At 48.6% G+C, this 24,168-nt stretch overlaps 3 protein-coding genes across 4 annotated transcripts in view; 2 read left to right on the top strand and 1 right to left on the bottom strand.

Annotated features, from left to right (window-relative positions):
- The window catches only part of CLU (clusterin), a 212,328-nt gene that overhangs the window by 170,366 nt on the left and 17,794 nt on the right, over positions 1 to 24,168 (top strand).
- ESCO2 (establishment of sister chromatid cohesion N-acetyltransferase 2) lies at positions 798 to 13,737 on the bottom strand. Its single transcript, XM_065730565.1, has 11 exons — positions 13,649 to 13,737; positions 13,312 to 13,374; positions 10,112 to 11,042; positions 8,759 to 8,846; positions 7,361 to 7,418; positions 5,023 to 5,143; positions 4,058 to 4,189; positions 3,481 to 3,570; positions 2,648 to 2,791; positions 2,265 to 2,446; positions 798 to 1,080 (listed from the first exon to the last, which is right to left on the bottom strand). Exons 1-11 carry the CDS (start codon positions 13,735 to 13,737, stop codon positions 939 to 941), a joined length of 2,040 nt encoding a protein of 679 aa, XP_065586637.1. The 3' UTR covers positions 798 to 938.
- On the top strand, positions 14,343 to 23,824 carry CCDC25 (coiled-coil domain containing 25). Of its 2 annotated transcripts, XM_065730540.1 has the most exons (9): positions 14,343 to 14,416; positions 16,720 to 16,767; positions 17,665 to 17,704; positions 18,810 to 18,861; positions 19,314 to 19,389; positions 19,926 to 20,029; positions 21,100 to 21,302; positions 22,220 to 22,265; positions 23,403 to 23,824. In XM_065730540.1, the coding sequence occupies exons 1-9, from the start codon at positions 14,392 to 14,394 to the stop codon at positions 23,430 to 23,432; spliced, it is 624 nt and encodes a 207-aa protein (XP_065586612.1). In that variant the 5' UTR covers positions 14,343 to 14,391; the 3' UTR covers positions 23,433 to 23,824. The 2 variants fall into 2 exon arrangements, with proteins under 2 accessions (XP_065586612.1, XP_065586613.1); XM_065730541.1 differs by lacking the exons at positions 22,220 to 22,265; positions 23,403 to 23,824 and having other exon boundaries at positions 21,075 to 21,263.

Here is a 24,168-nt window from a genome sequence, read left to right as displayed (position 1 = left end):
ACACTTTCTTCTTTACCTTGGTGTGAAAGTGATGGTCTTTCTCCAGGTGCTGTGAATCCAGGGTGTGGGTGTCCCTGCCAGGTGCTGCAGGGCTGTGTCCTTTGGGGTGGCCCCAGCTAACAATGGGCTGCAGGATCATGGCAGGGGTTTCCTGACGTGACAGGTTGTTGCATTAAATCCTCTACAGGTGAAAGAATATTGGAGGAGGGGATTGAGGAAGAAAAAGTGCTGCATGTTCAGGAATTACCTGCACCTAGCTGGAGGTGGCAGCTGCACCACAGCTGGTCCTGCTTCCACATGCAGCCCTTGGCAGTTTGAAGCTACTGCTACCTCCTGTATTTAGGAGAGCTTTGGAAACGTTTCCATACCCCTCTGTGCACAGAGAGTCCAGCAAAAGCATTTTGAACAGTTTATTGAACAAGCAATCTCTGCAGCACAACGCTGTGAAGGTTCCAGACCTCGTGCACTTGGAGGCTGAGGGATATCCTGCCCCGTGTTGCTCACTGTAACACATCTCACACTCCTCCGTGCACAAATTAAGGGACAGCCCCCAGCAGGGCCTCTGCCACAGCCCTTTACATTCTGAACACTTAACACAGTTCCAAGCAGCTTTCACAGAACAGTGCACATCCAAACCCCAACACCCACACACCGGGGAGGGAGGAAAAACACTCAGCTTTATATTAATTTGAACTCTTAAGGAAATAAAGTTATTTGTGATAAAACTTAGATTTAGAAGGAAAACTACCCGCCCTCCGAGCAAGCTTCGTTGCCTTCACAGCATCCCAGCACCCCTGTACACAGGGTGACTCCATCCCACAAGTGCAGGAAGAACCAGCGCTCAGCAGGAAGCCAGAGCTCACCGGGCACTAAAGCGTTAACTTCTCAAAGCAACACAGCCATTGTGAGCGGCTCCAACTACTCACGACTCCTAAGGGTCAGCAATTGCCGTAAACAAAGTTGTAGACGAGGAAGGTGGCCGTTCGGCAGTACTTGCTTGCAAACTGCTTGCCGTCCGGGGTGGGGTCGGAGAAGGCGATTTCCTCGGTGCTCAGGTAGCTGCCGTACATGAATGTGCTCCTGGGAGAGAAGAGAGCTGTCAGAGCCACGCTGGGAGCCCGGGGAGCATCGCCCCCCAGCCCCTCTCTGCAGGGAGCTGATAGAGAACAGGAAGGGGTGGAAGGGAGGCTCCCCTTCCTGAGCTCTGCTTTCAGACAGCAGAGGACAGTTCACCACCTTGTCCTCCTGGAGCGTGGTTTAATTAGGAATCAGGAGGCAATTTAAGACTGGAAATAAGGAGAATATAACACAACACAGGTTACTGAGGTCCCCCTGGATCAGGGCAACACCACCTATAGACGGAGTGGGAACTGAGCACTTGGATAATCCATTTTCAGAGTACTGAACTATACACACATATAAATATATAATCCTATTCTGTTATAAATGCAGCAGATGTATGCGTATAATTCCTATGCACGTTTCTATTACATACACAGTGAGTATATCTTACAAATTAATGGCCACATACAGGCTCGTGGACCAAGCTCAGCCTGGAGGCAGTCCCCACAACAGATGGAGATGCTTGGTTGTTGTCTTTTATTTTACTTTATTATTATTATTTTTTCCTCAAGTCCTCCTTCGTGTTTCGCCTGAGCCAAGCACACTTGAAAAGATCAGAATTTCCTGCCTGGAAAACACTTGTGTGTTTGGGCCCAACTTGTCCAGTAAAATCATGTAAAAAAATAATAAAAAATACTCTCTCCTAACAAGCAGAGTTTCCCTTGGAAATTCCAGTCCCTGTAGCTGTGTGTTCCAGTTACACTCAGCCATTAACAGCTTGGCTCACCCTTGTGTCAGATCTCAGACACACGTTATTTAAGTACTATATACACAGTGCCCCTGTCCACTTCATAGCCCTCCGCTGTGAAGATGGGACTGCAGATGTGCCCAGCCACACAGAGGTGTAGAACCACAGAGCATCCTAACTCAGAAGGGACTCACAAGGATCACTGAGCCCAACTCCTGGCTCCACACCCAAACCCTATGGCTGAGAGCAGTGTCAACAGGGCTGTGCCCACCACCCTAAGGGGCAGACCCTGTCCCTAACCCTCTCCGATGCAGCTCCACGCAGTTCCTCTGGCTCCTGTCACTGGAAGAAGCTGGATGCTGTCACGAGTCCTCTTTTCAACCTCCTCTGGGCCAAACCAAGCCCGGGACCACCCTTTGCTGCAACCCCTTCCCTCCCTCTCCCAGCCCCATACCTGGCCACGTCCACCAAGCGCCGTGCGATGCCCCTCCTGCGTGCAGGGCTGAACACCCAGATCCTGCTGACCCCACACACCGCGGGCTCCGGCAGCGTGGAGCAGCGCCATGCCCGGTGCTGCTGCAGGCTGTCCTGCCCGGGGCTCTGCTCAGTGCTGGGCTCAGGCAGCACTCGGAAGGCCTGCTGGGACAAGCAGAGGCATTGAGTTGCTCCCCCGAGGGATCAAGAAAGGCCAGCTTTACCTCCCGCTGCCTTTTACAGGGCAGACCAGCTCCTAAGCCGTTCGAACACTGGCTCTGCAAACCCAACTCCTGTTAGCAACGTCTCATGCTGAAAAAAGCACAAGTTTTTCCTTAATTTTACAGTGCAGTTAGCACACACCTGTTTGATTGATTCAGCCACCAGGCATCCAACAATCATCTTCTCATTGGACACAAACAAGTAGGTTTTGGTTTTGGCTGGGCAACCCAAGGCAACTTGCTTGAAGCCCAGTTCATTATCTACGATCTCCCGCACGTCTTCTGCCTGAAACAAAATGAGGGATGCATCAGGTACCAGCATTCTTCAGCTCAGTGTGAACCTGCCAGGAAGGAAACTCATTTTCCTCCCCCCTAATAATCCCATGCTTACACAAGGCCAGGCATCACGAAGCAGCACTGAAACACCGTGCAGCTTTACCTGACATCAGTGGCTCTCACTGTGCATGCAGTTAGTCTGGCAGTTTTTTTTTTTCCTTGTCATTTTCAAAAGCCAAAAAAAACCCCACCAGGTTCTCACTAGCATTCCCATCTCTGTATTCCCTCAGAGCTCACCCACCTCTCACCTGAACCCATCGTCACATTGGATCACTCATTTAAGAACAAGACCTTCAGCACGGGGAGCAGGATGAGCGACCACAGCAACCTGCACTGCTGAAATGCCAACTGCCACGACCTATGGAAGCTGTGGCCCATCCCTGGAGCTGCCCAAGGCCACAGGTGGGCCCTGCACAGCCTGAGCTGGTGGAGGGCACCCAGACCACGGCAGGGCATGGGGCTGGGGGCTGCGAGATCCTTTCCAAAGCAGCTGTTATGTGATTCTGTGACCCCGCTCTGCTCTCCTGTAGGCCCTGTGCATTCCAAGCAATTTATGACTGTGTGAACTGAGGCATTCAGGGATCTGAGCCATGAAAAAACTGATCTACAACATAAACCCCAAAATAAACAAACATGTACCTTCTTGACTGCGTATTTTGGGTCATCTGGAAGAATCAATACAATTTTCCCATCCCAGAACTCTGCCACAACCCGTTCTTTCTTCCAACACTGCCACAGAGGGTGAGGGGGGTTAGGGGGGAGGGAAAAAAAACAAGTCAGTGGTTTAGCAAGAGAGGAAGTGATTCAGTGAAGACTTTGGCAGATGAAACTGTAATTTGAACCACCTCAGCTTTCAGGAATAAAGTCAAATCACATTCATCAGACTGATGAACACAGTTGCTGGCACTGCACGCTACTTACACTTTAACCTCCCATCTGGCTGACAAAATATTTGCCTGCAGCTGTCTCAACTTAATACCTGGATGATATGTGCTGCTTCCTCTTTTCTCAGAGGGCAGTGAGGCCCTGACACAGCAGCCCAGAGAGCTGCAGGCACTTCATCCCTGGAGGTGCTCAAGGCCAGGCTGCAGCCTGGGCTGGTGGGGGGCACCCAGCCCACAGCAGGGGGTTGGAATGAGATGATCTTTAAGCTCCCTTCCAACGTAAGCCATTCTAGGATTCTCCCTGTCTTTCAGAGATGAGAATGCAGCCTTACCACGTATCTGAGGCACTCGAGGAATCTCTCGTGGTACTGGATGTGCTGGGCTTCATCCTCTGGGCTGGCAGCTGTGTAGATCATGCCACACGACTTGCAGACCACGGTACCAAAATGCTTCTGTCCAGCATCCTAGTGAGAAACAGAGCTGGCTAAGCATGAATGGCACGTGCTCTGAAGGTCAAAACCACGTTTAGTTTAAGGAACTGGTTACAGCAGAAATGATCACAGATTGAAATATTCTGTTTCCGTTTGAATTTATGAGGAGGAGCACAAGGTTTTACTTATTTGCAGAATATTCAAGACCACGCAGCATAAAATTGTTACACAAAGAATGCATTATTTGGAACAAGCCTTGAAGCAGATGGGTCAGCAACATGCTGAGCAAACGATGTAAAAGAACACCACAAAACCAAAGGAAAACCATATAGTCTTTTTTTTTCTTTTTTTTTGCCAGTCACCTAAAATAAAAAGAAATAATCACACCACTTTTTTCACAGCTCTGTCAGAGCAAAGGGAGAAGGAGCTGAATGCCAGCTGTGCGACAGCAGGGTGGTATCTAAGCGGTGACATGAAATGAAGCCCCACTTGTTTAGTACTTGTTCTACTTCCCTGCACAGGCTGCAGAGGTGTACACTGGCTGGGCTGGAGCTCACGGCCCAGCTGTCCTCACAGTGCTGCTCTTATCTGGGTTTCCCTCTTCTGTGTGGCCATGTAGCCACCCAGAACTCAGATCAGTGCTCCATCCCAAAAGGCAGCAGCAGCAGGAAGGCAGATGTTCCTCAGAGCACTGTGCTCAGCCCTTGCTTATACATTTCCATGCTGCCTTGGCTGCTGTTTGCTGTTACAGTAGTCACAATGTGGTTTCTTTGAGGTTTACATGTAAGGAAATCTGGTTATTGCTTAGCCTTAAGACTTGTCTTATTTACTTGTCACCAGCCACCCCAGGGACCCAGCATCCTTACAATGATCATCTGATCGTTGGAGTGCTTGGAGAGTTCTCTTGCCCTCTTGCTTTTCTGCATGCCTTGAGGCATTTTTGCAGGTGGACTGGATCCAAACGGAGAACTCAGTTCATCCAGCGCCCTGAAAATCATTTCAGAAAGATGTCAGTTGGTCACTCACACAAAGGTCACCTTCAGACACCCAGGGCAGGGCTGTGATTTTGATAACAGAACACCCCTGAACTGAGATACAGTGAAGGCTGCTGACAGCTGTGATGCCAGCTGCTTTTTGGGGAGCAAGGAGGGCTCAAGGCAGAACAGGAACTGCACAGCTACCAAACTCATGACTAAGCAGCCTCTCACTTCCACATCCAGGATACTGGGATGTTCCCACCAGCTGGAGCCTCAGCAGTACCTTGAACAGCCAAAGGGACACAACAGGGGAGACAGGGCTGGGTTGATGAAGCAGGGGAACTGGGGGTGAAGAAATACACGCCCAGTGCTTCAGCCTTAAAGCACAATTTACTTGCAGCTAGGCAGTCCCACACAGGCTCAATGCTTCCAGGAGCAAGCTGCTCAGCACTGGAAACCTCACACCCAGGTCTGGGATGCAAAGGAACAAAATGTCCCCTAAAGAGCTCTTTTGCTGTACTTCTATTAAGCTCAAAACATAAACTTTCAGTTGTAAGCATGCATTTAAAAACATGCTTGGAGAGAACCACCCCCTTGCTGCAGCTGTGAAGGAAGAGTTCATTGCCACATCCAAGTCTCCAAAACTGTACCTCGTTCTCTGGGGCAAAGCACACCAAACCCACAGTCCTGGCAGAGGGCAGCAGCAGCTGAGCACTGCCACAAAGTGCTCAGATGGTGAACTCAGCACTCCAGCTGCAGAACAAGGCATGGAAAGCCTCTGTGTGCTGAATCACAGATAGCACTCAGAGACTCCATGCCAAAGGTGAGAGTGGAGAGCACCAGGCTGCCCTGCTGAGCTTTGTAACATCCCCAGAAGGGCTCAGGGAGTTGAGCAGAATGGATGCAGCCCTGAATGACTGTGATTCTAAGTGTGGCTGGCAGAGGGAACTCGTGTCTCACTGCACAGCAGCTCAGTGCGTGCAGCTCAGGACACCTGATTCAAGCTGGATTTGGGCAGGCTGTGACACAATGCAAGGACGAGGGTCCTATTCTGCCATCTCAGCGGGAGCAGCATCATCATGTGAGATCATCTTACACAGCTTCAGGTATTCCTGTGCTGTGAGGAAAGCTGATTACAAAGCACACGCAGCATCAGCGATGCTTCCCTCTCAAGGAGAAAAAAAGGGAAGAAAACAAAAGATTGATCTCCGACTACTGATGGGTTTTGATGTAGATGAAGAAGCTTTGGCTGAGATCCACTGCAACTTGTTATTCACTGCACAGTTTTCCTTCAGACTTCCATAGTATGGCATTTCTTCAGCAATCTCAAAGTAGGAAACTCTTAGTGTCACGCAGTGAACCTTAACCCAAAACCACTTAAGTGATATACCAAACAACTTTATAGATTTGGGTGCTGAGGAGAACTTCCAAAGCAGAAACCTCACACAGGAAAAGCTTGTGTTCACTGGCTTCCCAAGAGACAGCAGCAGATCCAAGGCTAATGCACAGTTAATCACAAACACCAGGGTTTGCACATATTCCAGGGTTCCACTTGCACCACGGAAGGTATGTGAAAAGCCACATGAAGAAGCAAAGTAAATATTGCAATCAGATCTCGCTTTCAACACTCCTCTGTGGCAGAGGGCTACCAAAGCTCAACGTGTTTTGGAAGGTTTGCTTTGGCTCAGTCAGAAATGATTTCAAGTGCTGGGGGTTGTGCGTGTGTTAATGCCCACAATAAACAAGGCTCAGAATGTTTTGATTGTTAAGAAAACGTATCAGTGTGGGTGAGGGATCAGCAGCTCTGGTTCTTGCACGGGAAAACAAATCTTTTTTCCATTGTAAGTCTCAGAGTATGGCAGGAATTAATTAAGGAAACAAACTAATCAGAAGCATGGACATCAGTTAGTACAATCACACCTTAGCAGTACAGTGAGAGGCACAGAGGCTGGAAGTCATCTAGCAAGGAGATCATGCATTTTACAGCATCCAAAAGCAAACTCTGCAATGCTGGTGCTCTATCCACATCCCACTAAACACAAAACACAGGCAAGTGGAATTCTGAAAGACCCACTCAGGTGGGGAAGTAGAAGAGAAGCAGATGCTTCAGTTAATTCTCACCCATTTCTGTTAGAACTTCTGTCTTGCTTTTTGCACCTAGATCAAAAGGACAAAATCTTGAGTGCTCCTACACGACAACTTCTCAAGGCAGCAGAGACGAACATACCTTTTCTTGCTGGTAGGGGGCGCGCTGAATATGGGGTAGACAAGAGCACTCGGAGACGCTGGAACAGAAAAGGGATGTTACTGTGGCCTAGAGGCACAGAGCAGGTTGATACATGATACCAAGTTACAGCACGCAGCCTGCAAGTTTAGGATAATTCAGCATATACAAAGTCTAAACAAATTATTACTTAGAAGCATTTCCCCTCAAGCATAAGTAATTTAGGTGTCAATTGTTTTCTGCTTTCATGATTTTTGACTCATTTGCTAAAGGACAGAGACTCCTCAGTAATTACAGAAACATGGGGAGAGCAGAGGCAGGAAAGCGGCACTGAGAGCCTCCAACAAACACACTGAGAAGAAAATCGTGCAGTTTCTAGGAACAGGACACAGTGAAATGGCTCTTGTTGTTGTCAGAAGCAATGAGGAAGGCACCAGTAAATGATACAAGGCCCCAAACTTGCTCAAAATGCGAGATCTTAGAGGGCCAAGAAAGCATTCAATAAGAGGAAGACTGAGAAGTGCCTGCTACTCAGCAAGGAAACATGAAATCCAGGCAACAAACTAGGAAAGAACCACTTGTGAGCTGATCATTAGCATCATTAAGACATACATAACATAAAAGACACTCCAGCTTGCACATTTTAGAAAGAGAACACTCTGTTGAATCACATTCAAATCATAACTGGCAGTAATTCATTGCCAGAAGTACAGAGTGGAGTTTCCTAGGCCACCATCAGGCATAAAGGACACTCGATGCATATAGCCCAGTGGATATTTAGGTAGCAAATAAGCACACGTAAGAATTTAAGTTAAACAACATTCCTGCATTGAAAAAGGTTGGAAAAAATAGTCTGAAGTGAGGATAAAAGAGAACCTGCTCCACTTAACAATAAGCAGAGGCAAAACAAGAGAGAAGTATCAACTCTCTGGGCAGCAGCTGCCTATAAAACACTTGAGTTACCATCTCCTTCAAACCAAAAGCATCTCCCAAACGCATTTCCTGTGGAACAAGCACAGTGACTGCATGAGAAGCATGTGAACCCTGCCTGCTACGTGGTGCTGCCATGCTCAAGATGAGCTCTGTCTGAGAGTGCTCTGCCAGGAAAGATGAGGCTCAGACTGGAGCAAACTAGAAGCCAGATGCATAAGAACCAAGCTGAACACACTGGGGTAGAGCAAAGATGAAAGGCATCAGGACAAAAAGCCATTTACACCCTGCTCAACATTCAAACAGATTTGTCAGGGAGAATGCAGCCATCATGGCTGGCCACCTCCTTAAGCACAAAACTGATGGGAATTCAGCAAAGTTGGAGGAAAGGAGGAATTCTAGTGATTTTTACAAGCTCTTCCACCTCCACTAGCAAAGAGCTCAGACCAAGATACACAGAATTCAACTTACCCTTCTTATTCCCTTTGTGTGGAGATTGGCTGGAAGGAATGCAGTCGTCTGACTCGCAGCTTGTGGAAGAACTCATCTCACCACCATCCTGTAAATTAAAACAGGTTTTTTTTAGGGCTAAAAAACTCCCCAGCCCTCAGACAGCAGTTACAGAGCCACATACAGCCCAGGCTTCCCTTCCTGAAGGGCATTAACTGTGTTACATACGTTTGATTCACACATCGCTGCATTTGTTTTGTGTTTTATTTCCTTGTTTGTATCATCAGCCTGGGACTCAGCTTCACTCTCTGCTCACATCTATGTGTCCTTAACAGCTTTTGGAAGCCTCCTGCAAGCATTCTATTAAAATCAAAGCCTGCCAGACCTATTGTTGCCTCCAACTCTGCCCTTTTCATAACACAACTGCGTTATTTCCCATCTCCTCAGGGACGCCAGACTGCACGATGTGAAACTAGATCAAGGCCCAAACTCTGTCTGCACTCATTTTGCAGTAAAAAAGTCACCAAGTTTCTTTTTCCAATGCTACATTCTTCTGATTCACCTCTGAGAAACAGCTCACCAGTGCAAAAAATGCAATCACAGCAGAATCAAACCCTTTACAAAGTTATATATTTTTGACTACATGTGCAAGATTGCATTGTGCAAGCTAACATTTGTGTTTTAGTGATGCTGGCTAGGGAAAACATATTGACAATCAAGTCAGGTGTGGGACAGACACACTAATACGGTGCAGGTGAACAAAGCAGGCAACAAACACATCATAAAGTGTCTTTCACAATCATGTATTGGTTCAATTAGGCACACTGGCCCTATAAAAACAGCTTCCCATTTTCTTCGCTGCTCCCTTCCAATGCCTGCTATTAAACACTATGGTAGTACCCCAGTGGCCTTTCCCACCTCCACACATTTTAGATGCCTGCATGCAGTAACAAAGAAGTGACATTAAATGTAATGGAAGTCCATGACCCCATCCTTAACCTCTATTTTACTGCAGCCCACTGCCAGCCTTACCCTTCCCACGTAACATCTAAATAGCTCTTCAACAGCTTTGCTTTTTATCACACACAAACACACAGAAATAACACAGATTGTCATCAGCACCAACACCTCACAGGTAGCTCTCCTCTCAGCCATTCTACGTGGAGCATTTCAATGCAGCACAGAGGGATGAAGACAAACTGGAGTCTTACCACTGCTTTATGCCCCCATAATGCACCAACAAACCTGCAGAGTCAAATCTAAATAAGCACCCAGGCTGGGGAACCAGACCACATGTGACACCCAGCAAACTCAGTGCACATCACCTGAGCATGACACCTCATGACTCACCTGGTGAGTGACACCTCTACTCACCGTGCTCTCTGTGTGGCCTGCAGCCTCAGAAGGATGAGAGGTGACAACAGTGCTGCCTCCACTTTGCTGCAGAGATGTCTTTCCCTCGTGTGTGGTATTTCTCTCTTGATTTATGTGACTTGGAAAGTTCTCCCTGTTTTTGTTTTCTTCTTTCTGAGGCACAGATGTACTTCTCAGGGCAGCGTCTGCCTCAGGCTTTTTGTTGGCATCAGCTGAACGAGACCTGGGGGGACCCTGGAGAGGCTTCAGGTCTAAGGGTGGTTTCTTAGAGTGCGACTTCTTGCTGGAGGAAAAGAATGCAGCTCCTGACTGAAGCTTCAGAGCTGGTTTCACTGTCATGCTGAGGACTCTGAAGGGTGAATCCATCTTCTTCTTAATTAGACAATGAGTATTCTCTTTCCCCGCACTAGGTTTTTTAGGGGGTATGTTTGCCTTCACCTTCTTAACGGCTTTGGGGGCAGTTTTGCCATGCTTGGAACCAGCTGAAGGCCTGGCTGGCTTTGAAGTCGTGTTCCTGCTGTTCACATTAACCTTCTCAGTCCTGCTGGCAGCCAGGGGATTCTTACAACTGCCCCTCTCCCCAGAAGCACTGCTCTCAGCCAGCTGTTTCCTCTCTAGAATGGTAAGGTACCGCTTTTCCTTGCTATAAAAGGACAGCACGGGCACGACAGGCTGATACGAGGCAGCAGGCTTAGGGGATAACTCAGTGGAAAACTCCCCACGTGCAGCAGTGGGGATGCTGGCTGCCTGTGGTGGGGACACATCCAACCTCCTCAGTGGTGCTGGCTTCACAGAGACAGCACTGCTTTCCTCGTTGCTGGAGCCAGGTGACCACTTGATCTGAGGACACCAGTGATATTTCGATTTCTTGAGGCTTTCAGCAGAACCCAGCATCCTTCTTTTCACAGGGGTCTCAAAAGCTAAGGATGCACTATGAAAACAATTAGAAAGCAAAACAACACATAGGTGAGTGACAGCTTTTCAGTTACTCCTGCGCTTAAGTAAAGCTCACTCAGCCCAGCTGCCTGCACCAGCATTTAACAAACACAGACCCACAACTGCCCTGCTAACCAATTACTACTGTCAGAGTACACATCAACAAGAGCAGTTTTGCTTTCTGCTTTTGGTGGGGGGAAGCAAAAATGCCACAGTATTTCACACCAGTTTCTGAAAGGCAGGCCCTGAACTCTCACACCAACGTACTTCAGAACCCAGAACTTAGTCAGCACTGCAGTAAGTGCCCATGAAGGGGAGTCACTTACACAAAGGACACATTCAGCTGTAACATATTTGGTTGTTGTAAATATTTACTGAGGAAAAACCTCACTATCTCAGGAATTTGTCTGGCTAATTCAAAAGAAAAAAAAAAACAACTTTGCCCTTGGTCTCCCTCCCCTCAGAATATTTCTATGGGTGAAGTAGGGGATGAGCATGAGAAAAAACCTGTTCTGCTGTGACAAAGCTACAAAGAGAAGAACAGCATGTTCTTCGGGATATAAAGCTCAGCTTCATGTTCGTGGACAGTGACCAGATTTGGAGGAAAAAGACAAACTTTTAAGATATATGGAAGAAAGGAACTCCTGGGGTCTAAAAGTGCTCCTGGGGTGCAACAGGCCCAGCACTGCCAGCCAGCTCAGGACAGCCTGTGTTTCTGTGGTCATTTGCACAGATTTTTAAGTCTTCACAACATGGAAAGGACTGAAACTCTAAAACAAATAAAAGAAAACATCGGGGGGGTATTTCTTAGGTTCTGAAGCAATCATTTTATTACGTTTCCATTGGTTTTGTAACCTCATTAGGGCTGTGTGTGAATGTCACACACTTGACCAAGGTGACTGCCAAAATAAGATACCCTTATTCAAAAAAAAAAACAACAACATAAAAAGTTGTGATGCACAGCAATGCAACCACCAACCCAGCCGTGCAAAGTACCAGCTACTCTCTTTCTTGTTCCTAATTCTGCACTGACTGTGCTTCAGATGGAAAACAAGTTTCAGGTTTCCTACCTATCAGCTGAAAGCTCTCAGCACAATACAAAATGTCGTTAAGTCATAAACATGGGCTAATCCCAATGCATTTCAAAGCCACCTTATTACTTTATTCCACTTAATGTTAAAATTTTCAAGATCTTAAAGTATCTAAGATGCTGCACTTGGGTTGGGGCAAACCCAGATATGCCATGGAATCGTTTGAGTTGGAAGGAACTTCTAAAGGCCATCTGGGTCCAACTCTCCTGCAACCAACAGAGACAGCTACAGCTCCATCATGTGCTCAGAGCCCTGTTCAGCCTGACCTTAAGCATCTCAAGGGATAGGGCACACCCCATCTGTCAGGACAGTCTGTTTCAGTGTTTCACTACCCTCATTGTAAGAAAAACAAACAAACACAATTGCCTTATATTCAAGCTACACCTCCCCTCTTTCAGTTTGAAATCTTGTCCTATCACAACAGGTCCCGCTAAGGAGTCTGTGCCCTTCTTACAGCTCCCCTTAAGATGCAGACAGGCCACTGCTCAGGCTGGAGAAGAGAAAGGCCCTAGGGAGACCTCACTGAAGCCTGCTTATCTGAAGGAAGCTTATAAGCAGGAGGTAGACTGACTAGGGGGAAGAACTCCTAGAAAGCAGCCCTGCAGACAAAGACTTAAGGGTCCTGATGGACGAGAAGCTGGACACAAGTGAGCAGCGAGCACTTGCAGCCAGGAGGGTCAACTATATCCCAGGCTGTATTAAAAAAGGGGTGGCCAGCAGGGAGATAGAGGTGGCTGTCCCCCTCTACTCAGCTCTTGTAAGGCCCCACCTGGAGCACTGTGCTCCCAAAATGGGTCCAGAGGAGGGATGGTCAGAGGGCTGGAGCACCTCTCCTGTGAGGAAAGGTTTGCTCCTTCAACCCAGGCTATTCTATGACTTTTTGCAGTCTGATATCAACAGGACAAAGGGCAACGGCTTTAAACTAATTCAGATTAGATATAAAGAGGAAATTCTTTACTCAGATAGTGGTGATGCCCTGGCACTACTGCCCAGGACTGTGGGTGCCCCATCTCTGGAGGTGCCCGAGGCCAGGTTGGATAGGGATCTGGGCAGCCCAGGCTGGTGGGGGGCACCCAGCCCACAGCAGTGGGGGTCTGTAAGGTCCCTTCCAACCTTGCTGTGATCCTATGAATTTCATATATATACAAATGTATTTGTAAGCAGTTAACATACATCTCAGCGGGGCTCTGGCTCCTCTTCTGCGAGCTCGCAGCTGCCATGTCACCACCCGAGCACCTGCAGGAACGCAATTAGAGCCACGTGAAATAGATTTTAATTCAAGTTTTCGGTTAACGAAGGAAGAGGAGTTGGGGGCTGGGAATAACGATGGATGGGAAGCAGTTTTCAGCCAGGGCAGGGACGGGAATGTTTTAACTGAACGTAAACAACGACGCAGAAAAGATTTCTGCCTCAAGTCCTAACCACAGCCTTCCAATACCCAACTGGAGAGTGACAAGAAAGAAGGGGACAGACTCCCAGCTCCTCCCAGGCCCCGCAACCCCGCGCTCACCTGAACTCCGTTTCAAATACGGCCGCCAACGATCCCGCGCCTTCCAACCCGCGCGCGTTCACCCGCCAGGCCGCCCATCCGCTTCTCATTGGCCGAGCGCCTTGCCGCTCAGCGCGCCTCTCAGCGCCATTGGTCTAGCGACTGCCCGCCGCTCACTTTTCAGCCAATCAGATGGCTGATCCCACCCCCTAAGCAAAAACTCCAACTCCCAGCGTGCTTCGCGATAGCAGAGTACCCAATGGGGTGGTGCGGTGCGCGGAGCACGCTGGGACTTTGAGACTTTGCCCTAGCGGAGCTGCTCCATGTACAGAGCTCATAATTCGGAGTTTGACTGAGACACTCAATCGAGAGGAGTTTATTTAAGTAGCGAGGGCTGACAGGGCCGGGCTGCGGTCCGCACAGAGGTTCCCCACGCTCAGAAAAAACAAAACAAATCGCCCCAACTCGGCCTCCGAGTCTACCTCGCTTCAAACCGGGAGAAGAGCAGCGAGAAAGATCTGCGCGTGCGCCAAGCGAACTGCGCATGCGCCAAATCTCTCGCCCAATCACACGTTAAGGCAGCTACGCATGCGCATAACGCCGTCTGGCTTCACGTCCGCGGGAAGCGACGCGTGTTTATCATGTTTGGCGCATGCGCACCGCGGAGCGCGCATGCGCTCTCCACCCTTCCGGCTTCCGTAGCCAGGAACGGGCGGCGGTACCGTGCGGAGCCCGGGTGGGTCGGGGTGGGCCGCGCCGCCGTTATGGTGTTCTACTTCACCTCCAGCGGTGAGTCTGCGGCGGGGGGGTTGGTCCCAGGACTCTCCTTTGACGTCGCCGCGGGACCGGCGCGTTCCCTGCACGGCGGTGGGGCTCCTCGGCCTTCCTCACAGCGCCGTTCTCTGTGGAGGCCTCAGCGTGTGGTGTTTCCTCCTCGTATCTGATCTGAGTTTCCGTTCTTTAAGTGCTAAAGTGTTTGTTTTTAAGCACGGGAAGGCTGCTTGTTCTTGTGCCCCGCATCCTTTCAGCCGTTCCTAACCACGTTGTGTTCTGTGCATTGTTTTCCTGCGCTCTGGGGCTCAGGTTCCTTCTGGAGGAGCTCAGGAATGTCATTTTTCTCAGGCAAGGCAGTGCTCAGGAGTGCTGCTAACGGCCCTCACTTCAGTCTACTCAGAGGGTCCTCCTTAGTAGGATGAGAGATTGTAGCCCCAGCTGGGGAGGTTCAAGTTGGATATTAGGTAAAACTTCTGCTCAGAAGGAGTGGAGATGCAGTGGTGCAGCTGCCCAGGGAGGTGGTGGATTCACCATCCCTGGAGGTGTTACAGAGTCGTGCAGATGTAGCACTTGGGGACACAGTTTAGTGGGCAGAGGGCGTAGCAGCTTTGGGTGGTGCTGGGAGTGGCTGAGCTGCAAAAGTGCAGCACAATTAAACCTGATGGTGTCAACGATCTGTTGTGATAGGACAAGGGAGATTGATTTCAAATGAAAAGAGGGGAGATATAGCCTAGATATAAGGAAAATGTTTTTGTGTTTTTTTCTTACAGTGAGGGTAACAGAACACTGAAACAGATTGTCCTGACAGATGGGAGTTGCCCCCATCCCATGAGACACTTAAGGTCAGGGCTGTGAGCCTGTGATGGAGCTGTAGCTGTCTCTGTTGATTGCAGGGGAGTTGGACCCAGATGGCCTTTAAAAGTTCCTTCCAACTCAAACAATTAGATGACATATCTAGGTTTGCCCCAGCCCAAGTGCAGCATCTTAGATATTTGAAATTTCACCCTATTGAGCTGCAGATGGCCCTGTTCATTGCAGGAGGGTTGGACAAAAGTCACTTCCAACTCAATTGTTTCTGTGTTTCTAAATTATATGGGCTGGAAGCATTGTCCTGCTTAGCCTAAAGTAGTCCTCTCCCACTCTTGGCAGGTTTAGTTTCACTTTCATGAAATCCTCTATTTCCAAGCGTTTAGTTTTAAGTTTCTGCACAGTGTCCATGTTCATGATGATCTCCCATTCTCAGGACTCCTCTTCCTGTGTGTTCAGGGTGGATTTTTTTTCCAGTCTTTAACTCCCACAGACATAGAACCATTTCATGTGTTCTATTTCCCATTGCCTTATTACTAAATGTTGTTAGAATAGCAGTAGGATTCCTTTGAAAAGCATAGCAGTGGCATGAAGCTGACAGTGTGCTCTCAGTAGTCCTTTGTGTTGAAGTAGGTCCTTATTGGTGACAGCCAAATTTCAGTGTGTCATTGAAGCAAGTAGCTATTGCTGGCTCTGTCATCTGCTCAGAAAACAGGGTAGTTAAAATTGCAGGAGCTAGAGCTGGGACACACTGGTAGATAGGTTTCTGTCGCTGTGGAACTGGGATTTCCCTGCTGCCACGTATGATGGCAGAGCCTTTTTTAAGCAGGCTGAAGCATGTAAGAGCACCCTCCTACTCCAGCCTCCATTTCCCTGCTATGCTGGCTGCTGATCCAGGTTTGCCAGAACTGGAAATGCCATTCCTGCATTATGGAGTGAGCCCTGAAGAAGAGAATATCACTATTCCAAGTGCCCCGAAGAGGTGCAGATAGGACAAACGAGCCTCTGACTGGTGTTTGGCTAGCTTCAGGCTTCAGTTGTCTTGCAGACCTTAATCCTCTCAGCTCCCCCAGGGAGGTGAGCATTGTGCTGCTGCTTTGGGAGAGACAGTTTGTTTCTCTTGACCACACAGAGAGTTAACACCAGACTGTAAACACAGCCTCAGCATTCCTGGCCCCCGACCCCACGGCCCTGTGCTTAATTGGACAGATTGTATCTGTGTAATTGGATAATCTGAACCACATGGGAGCTGAGGGTGTTTTGCTTGACAGCCCTTCGGTGCTGGATAATCTTCAGAGGAAACTGGTGGAAAGGCCACTCCCAAAGATCTCTGAAGCGAATAGGATGAGGTCTGGAGGAGCTGCAAAACAATCCTGCAGCCCCCAGGAGGAGAGTGGGGTGCACGAAACAATTTTCAGTGTCATTTCTGTGGCTGGGGCCAATGCGTAGTTCGTTCCTTGCACGATTTGACCAAAGCCCTTTTGATTGATTTTCCTCTTTCTATTCCTCAGTTGTCCCGACTGTTTACACCATTTACATGGGAAAAGATAAGTATGAAAGTAAGTATGCTGAAAGTAAGTGTGATGATGGATGGGGCAGCTTGTCTGGGGTTAGGCCTGTAGGTGCCTGAGGTCATTTTGAAAGGATGTCTCTTCATTTGTTAATTTGGTGTACTCCACACCACACAAATCATTCTGATTTACCCTCTCTGTTTTTAGTTAGGGTGGATAAACTTTAGGTACAATAACTGGTTTCAAAACAACTGAAAACCAAACTAACTGAAAACCAAACTAGCTGAAAAAATGAGCCGAGGCAGCCTTTTCAGATCATGCCTGAGGAGTTTCTGCAAGTCAGCCTCCCCCTTCCCTGCTCCTCCGTTGTATTATTTCTGCAGCCTGGTCTAGGGAGCCTGCTTTGGCAGGGAGGATGGACTAGATGATTTCTAGAGGTCCCTTCCAACCCCTACAGTTCTGTGATTTCTCACCCCACTGAACGTTCGTAGCCCAGAAGCTGCTTGTGCCTGTCCTTCCTCTCAAGGTGAAGGTTCTGCTACATCTTCTGTTTCCACATCAGGAGCCAATACCAAGCCACAGTGCTCACCGTGCAAAGTGTGTGGCTGTTTGGAAGACTTTCCCTAAAAGTCTCCTTCTTTTTAGGTTGATATTTGAAGAAACACGTTTTCCCATAAAAATGTCCACATTTGACAGAAGGAGAAGGAGGGATGGAAGCTGGGGATCCTCAGCCTCACTTCTGAGACGCTGTTCTCAGCATACTGGTTCCTGGCATAGCTGCATGCAGCTGGGTGCAGTGCTAAACCTTCTCTGCTTCTGCTCAATCCAATGCACTCTGGCTGATCAATACAGATTTATTTCTGCTCTGGTCAGGTCTCTGTAGGCAGTGTGATTTGTTGGTGATGAGGTCCTGTGCTTTGCTCATTGCTGTTTCTCTTCTTGCAGATGAAGATCTAATAAAGTACGGCTGGCCTGAAGATATCTGGTAAGTCTTGAAGCAATGTGCACACCTTTGTGAAGCACGCTGCCTCTCTTGGTGCTGTTGTGGTGCACGTCTCCCAAACCACTGAGCAGTTTAAATGCAGTCCCAGGGCAGAGATGGATTGCAGGAGCTCCAGGTGCAGATGCTGGGATTCTGTTTTGAATTCATTTCCCTACATCTCCCCTGTTCTTTTTTTTGGAAGAACTTGGCCCCTGGAGTGGGGTTTCTGGGGATTTGGGGAATGCAGCCAGAAGCCTCCTGAGCTGCAGTGAATGCTGTACCTACAGAACATTATCTTGTTCCCCAGTGCCTTTTTCTCTGCACATGCTTAATGTCACCCCTGTGCACACTGTGGATTTCTGCCATCCTGTCCTGTACAGCAGCCATTGCCATCCACAGAGTTTGAGCAGGAGACTTTGACATTTTTATTCCCCTCAACTAAAAGCTGTGTCAGCTCTCAGCACACCCACAGTGCTGTGGTCAGGCTGGCAAGAGGAAGCACTCCACTGCATGTGGGTTGGTTTTGGCTCACAAGATCTCATCAGAAAAGAAAAACAAGATCAGGGGAGATCCCACTCCTGGCAGCAGCGGTTGGTGGCATCTCTGCTGGCTGATTCAGACCCCTGCTTGTGCCTGCCCTCTGTACAGACTGTGGTAGCTAACAAGCTCTGCAGAGGATATGTTGTCAGCAATGAACTAAGTGGCATGGGAATATTTTTCTAGCAGGAAAGATTTTGCTTTGGTTGAGTAATGCATCGGTGTAGCTGCATCACATGATGCACAGTCAGGAGAATCAGTTGGAGCATGTCCAGAGGAGGGCCACAAAAGTGATCCAGGGCACGGAACATCTCTCCCATGAGGACAGGCTGAAAGATCTGGGCCTCTCTCAGTATCTAAAGGGGGACCGTAAGAGGGAAAAATATGTGGTTACGACAAAAGCACTCAAATCAATCGATCTTGTGTGCAAACATGTACATCCTGAGCATTTTTATAGGCTTTTGTCCATGGAGAAGCTGCTCTGTCAGTAGTTAGGAAGTAATCTTTTTTCGGAACAGATGACTGCCATCTCTTACCTCCTGCTAAATGTGTGGGTTTTTTTATTCTGTAGGTTTCATGTGGATAAGCTCTCTTCTGCACATGTGTACCTCCGATTGCACAAGGTAAACCTGTGACATGTCTTTAAAATAGCCCTAAATGGGGTTCACTATGCAGTCCTGTCCTGCAGCAGGCCCTGTGGGTGAGACCAGCTGTACTCACATGAGCCACTGAAGTTCACAGGCTCCTGAAGGGTACAGATATCCACCTCTGTGAGGAGCCTGAATTACAGCTTCCTTCACAAAATAGTGGAGGGAGGAGAGGGAAGCTTCATGTGGCCCAACAGAACAAATGGTTTCTGACCATGTGTCTCGGAGAGAAAACCAGACTGCACATTGTTTGTGCCTCTTCTTAAAAATCCTGCGTAGGATCTAGTAAAATGTAGAGTGGAGAAGGTGCTGGGAGTGTTTGAAGAGCACTGTGCCCAGCTCCTGGCTGCGGTGTGCTCTTCTGTGTGCTCCTCGGTCCCTACAGCCCCTTCTCACTTGCACGGCTGACGTTGTGTGCTCTGTCACAGGGGCAGACAGTGGATGACATTCCTAAAGAAGTTCTGATAGACTGTGCCCACCTGGTGAAGGCTAACAGCATCCAAGGTGGGACTGGTTCCTATTGGGGCTGGGTGTAAGCTGTTTGTGGTGGGTGTTTCTGCTCCACACAAGCGTGTGTGTGATCAAACATCTGTGAAGCTGCTGCTCTGTGAAGTCAGTGCCTGCTGGTCTTATGGGAAGCAGATGTCACTTACCACTGCTGAGGCTGCTTGTTAGACTTTCAGAAGGAGGAGTTTTACATCTCTGAAATTCCTGTTTGTGCCTCCACGCTGCTGCCTGAGCCAGAGAGTCCTTGCAGGCTCTTCCCTCACACCACCTTGGGGCCCCCTTCCATAGCAGTCGCTCTGCTGGCAAAGACAGCCTCCATCTGGAGTTGGTTAGCACTGCTTGCAGTGCTCGTGTTACTGCAGGAATTGATGTTGTGCTGGTTTTTGTTACGCTGTAACACTGGAAGGACTTCTCTTTTTCTTCTTTCTTGCCTCGTTAGTAATGTTGGTGACAAGAATAACTGCTGGAGTTTGCATTTGCACAGAAGTCTTTCAGCAGGGAGAGAATAGAAATCTTTCTCCTCTGCTCCCTAGGTTGCAAGATGAACAACGTCAACGTGGTGTACACACCATGGACCAACCTGAAGAAGACAGCTGACATGGATGTGGGGCAGATTGGGTTTCACAGGCAGAAGGATGTAAGTGTTTGCTGCAAGCCAGCGAGGGTGACCTGGTGGCAGAATATCACATTGCCAGTTAGCAGCTAGGCATGTTGTCTTCAGCATTTGCCATAAGGAAGGGAATCATCTAATTCCTGAAGCTTCAGAGAGATCCTTGGGGCATGTTTGGAGTTCTTTGATCATCAGCTGGGAATGCATGCTTGGTGTTAGCTTGTGGCAGTGTGGTCGATATGGGATGTTTGCAAAGAGCAGTGCAGTGTAAGAGAGTGGTCTCTGCTAAAGCTGAATGCCATCACATCTATTCTATTGTCTTGAATTTCTCTGCACTGAAATCATCCCTGTACGAGCAGTCAGTTTGGTTCAGCTCACAAACACTGGTGTGATCAGATGGCTGGAAGGGCTCACACTAGCTTGCTGTGTAGTGAAGAACTCCCTGGCATCCCTGAGACCCCCATTGCTATGCTGACTTTGCTGTCTCTGCTTTGGGCAGAGTCTCACTGCAGCACTACTTCTGAATTTGTTCAACCTGTTATAAGGCAGAGCTGCTTTGCTCTGGTGTAGGGTCAGTCCAATGCACTGAACTGTTCCCAGGCCTGAGCTGTGTCCCCAGGTGATGTTAAGTATAAACTGTAGTTATACAGCGTGGCTGCTGGGACAGAAAGCTCTCTAAAGATGCAGTTGTTGGACTCAGAAACAGGTCCATACCAGGGCAGGAAGTGCAGAAAACACCAAAAACTTACAGAGTTAGAAGCATGTGAGTTTCCCTTCCCCAAATGGTCGGTGGAGACCTGCTGCCTCCTCCTCAGGAATCAGCAGAGACTGGTTTTTATCTCTTGGCTTCTTTGTTAAGGCATGTGCCAAGAAACCTAATTAGACACGCTTGTGTACTCAGCAGTGCCTGTTAGTTGTGGGCCTTCTTTTGCTGTTACACAACGCATTGAATAGGACAAGGTGGCAGCAGTTTCTCTTTGCATCTGTTTTTGTGGGATTCAGCCACGTGTGAAGTAGAAACAGGGCATTTTCTTTCCACAAAGTGCCAGAAAAAAAGTATTTTTTTTATAAGGATCATAGTTCTTTGCACTCCAAAGGTGAAAATGCTGACGGTGGAGAAGAAGGTGAATGAGATACTGAACCGATTGGAGAAGACAAAAGTGGAGCGCTTCCCAGACCTGGCTGCTGAGAAGGAAGCCCGTGACAGGGAAGAGAGGAATGAGAAGAAAGCCCAAATCCAGGAGATGAAGCGGAAGGAAAAGGAAGAGATGAAGAAGAAGAAAGAGCTGGAAGAACTTAGGTAGGTCATAAATCGCAGTGCCAATGTTGAGCTTCTGTGGTTTTCATCAGCACTAGGGGAGAGTCATGGGTCAGCAATTTCTGTGTAATGGTTGGCCCAGCATTACTCAGTGTTCAGCTGACCTGCTCTAGCGTAGATGTCTGCATGGCCCACTGATTCCCTTTGTCTTTACAATAAATGCATTTCCCCCCTTTTTTTTTCCCCTAAAATAAACCTGGATGTTAAGCCATTGTGAAAAAAAGGGACGGTGTCTTTTGAAATCTGTCCCTGACTTGGGAGAAATTGGGTGAGCTACTTGTGGAGATGGGAGCAAGCTCATTGGGTTCCAGCTTCCAGCTCTGTGTGAGTCTTGGAAAGCACTGAGGCACAGGCAGAGTTCTTCAGCTTCCTGTTGCATCACTGGTGTTAATGAAACGTGTGATTCCTCAGTTTTCCTCTGTAAGCAATTGCATGCTCCTTTGAGCACAGATTGAGGAATGGTGCTCTACAGTGTCATATTGACCTTTCTGTTGTCCACCTAGCAAACCTGCAGCAGTGTGGGGGAGCTCATTCCTCCCTCCTCCCTGCCCCACACAGACCTGGACGTGCCAGCTGGCCAAAGGCTTGCTTTGAAGCACAAGATAGTTTATTGTAGCAAGCTGTATTTATATGTGAGTGATAGTGAGACTGGAGTTTGAAAAACTCAAGGATTCCACACGGATGAAGATCATACTGAGGGGTTTGGAAAAGCAAACTTAGCACTAGGAGAGATACCTGTGCTTTCTCCAGTTGTTTTAAATAGCCAAAGAGTGTAAGATAAGCCTGAGTGCAGAAAGGAATGATTGTTTTCTTGGTACTTGATCCTGTTTTATCAAAATGCCTCTGTGTTGATGGCTTTTGGAAACGTATCGTGTAAGACGATGTCCTTTCTCTTTCAGGAGCTACTCATCGTTAATGAAGGCTGAGAACATGTCCTCCAATCAGGTGAGAGCTGAGCGATGCCCACAGAAACCTTTCAGAGTCTGCTGAAATTCAATGCAGGATGGTGATGGTCCAGCTCTGCATTGCGGGCTGGTTTTAGTGACTCCTGCATGACAGTGCACATCTCTGTTGTCCCTTGTCACTGAAGGACACTGACACTCTCCTTGGCTTTTGAAGAGGGCCCTAATGCTTGTAGGTCTCCCAGGTGGAGCCTGTGCTGCTGGTGATGGGTACAGGGTCCTCCCAGTCCCTTTCTACCTGAGTGGAGGAGCAGGGAGAGCTTTAAGTGGGGCTCCAGGCTCGACTGTCCTTGCTTGGGAGCACAGGGGTCTCCCTGATGGTGGCAGAGATGACCTTCACTACTTGCTACTTCAAGGGCAGGGGAAAATGCACATAACAACAAATGAACTGTAGATACAAGGGTGACAGTTCAGGCAGGGATGAGTATATACTCTGAGGGGCAGAGGGGAAGATTTCTGTGATGTGACTGCAGAGAAGTGCCACAACTGAGAGAAGCACAGGAGGGGAATGAGGAGGTGGATCTCGTGAAGGCTTGGGGCTGAAGTTGAGAAGAGGTTCTGACGTGCACTGGGTGTGTTCTTTGCCTGAGGTCTGGCTCGTGTACAGCTTCCTCTTGGGCAAGAAGGTCTCGGAGCTCATCTCAGTGACCCTCAGTTGAAAATGTGCCTATTGTAAACTGTTAAAGGAGTTTGTGGTTTTCATGAGCTCTTCATCTTCCCCCTGGCCAGCATGCACGTCCCCTCTGAGAATGAAGTGTTGAAATGTGAGTGCCTCCTGAAGCTTTGCCAGGCAGAGGAGTGGCAGCACCGGGGGTCTCCTCCTCTTCTGAGCCCTGCCTGGTGCCAAGCTGCTTTCCTTCTCCTGGGTCATGAAAGCCTCAGCTCTGGTTTCCTCCCAGACCACAGCAGATGAGCTGCAGCTTCAGGAACAGCAAAGGGCAGCGGGTGTTTCACGATTCAGAGCTTCACTTGGTGCTTTTCCCATTCCAGAGCTGCTGTTGGGTGTTTGTACTGGGATGGCAGGAAGCCAGGACAAATGGCGATGGTGAAATCCTGCTGAATACACTGTTTCACCATTTTCCACTTGACGGTGGTCCCGATGTGTCTTTTCTTCCCACAGGATGGCAACGATTCCGATGACTTTATGTAAATAAAGTCGCTCTCCTTTCTCAATCACGAGGTGGTTTGGGATATCTTGATGTCACCGTCGCTAAGATCGCCAAAAAATCAAACCAAAAAAGTGAACTCTGACTCCATTTCTTTGGAAGCTGGTTGCTTCTCCTGGCGTCCCGACCAACCCTGCACCATGGACAGCTTCAGGATGGAGAAGATCTCTGTGTCTGCACATACATCTCTTTTGGTTTTTTTTTTTCAGGGACGTAGCTTTAAGGAAGCAGAAGTGAATTTCAGTTCTACAAAGACGACGCTATTTATTCTAGGAAAGGAGTTGCTGTAGCTTTTTAATTGAATGAGATTGGAAGAAACTGTGCTGCCTCACTGCAGTCCTGGCAGCCTCGTGCTTCTGAGAGAGATGCCATTAACTTGGCGTCGCTGGTGAGCCCCAAAGCCACACTGCTGACGGCACAGCTCTTCTCTCCATGGTGGTGAAAGGCAGCAAAGCCAGGGGAATTCCCCCCAAATGGGGGGTTTCCCACTTCGACGAGCTCACAGCTGCTGTGCAGACCCACCTGGCAGTGAGTCTGGCTGTTGGTTGCTGCTTGCTAACCGCAGAGCCGCAGCTGGTGAAGGCTTCCAGCTGGGCTGATGGTGCAACCTACAGGAGCAGGCTGCGATGTGTGCCTTCAGCACAGGGTGAGAACAGCCCCACAGTGTCATTCTTTGGATTACACGGCGTTTTTGGGCTGCTCCTTGGAAACTTTCTCTGC

This window comes from Cyrtonyx montezumae, unplaced genomic scaffold (genome assembly GCF_038088225.1).
Source record: "Cyrtonyx montezumae isolate F1298 unplaced genomic scaffold, pur_monq_1.0 scaffold_13, whole genome shotgun sequence".
Taxonomy (NCBI): domain Eukaryota; kingdom Metazoa; phylum Chordata; class Aves; order Galliformes; family Odontophoridae; genus Cyrtonyx; species Cyrtonyx montezumae.
This window is presented reverse-complemented; position numbering and strand designations above follow the sequence as displayed.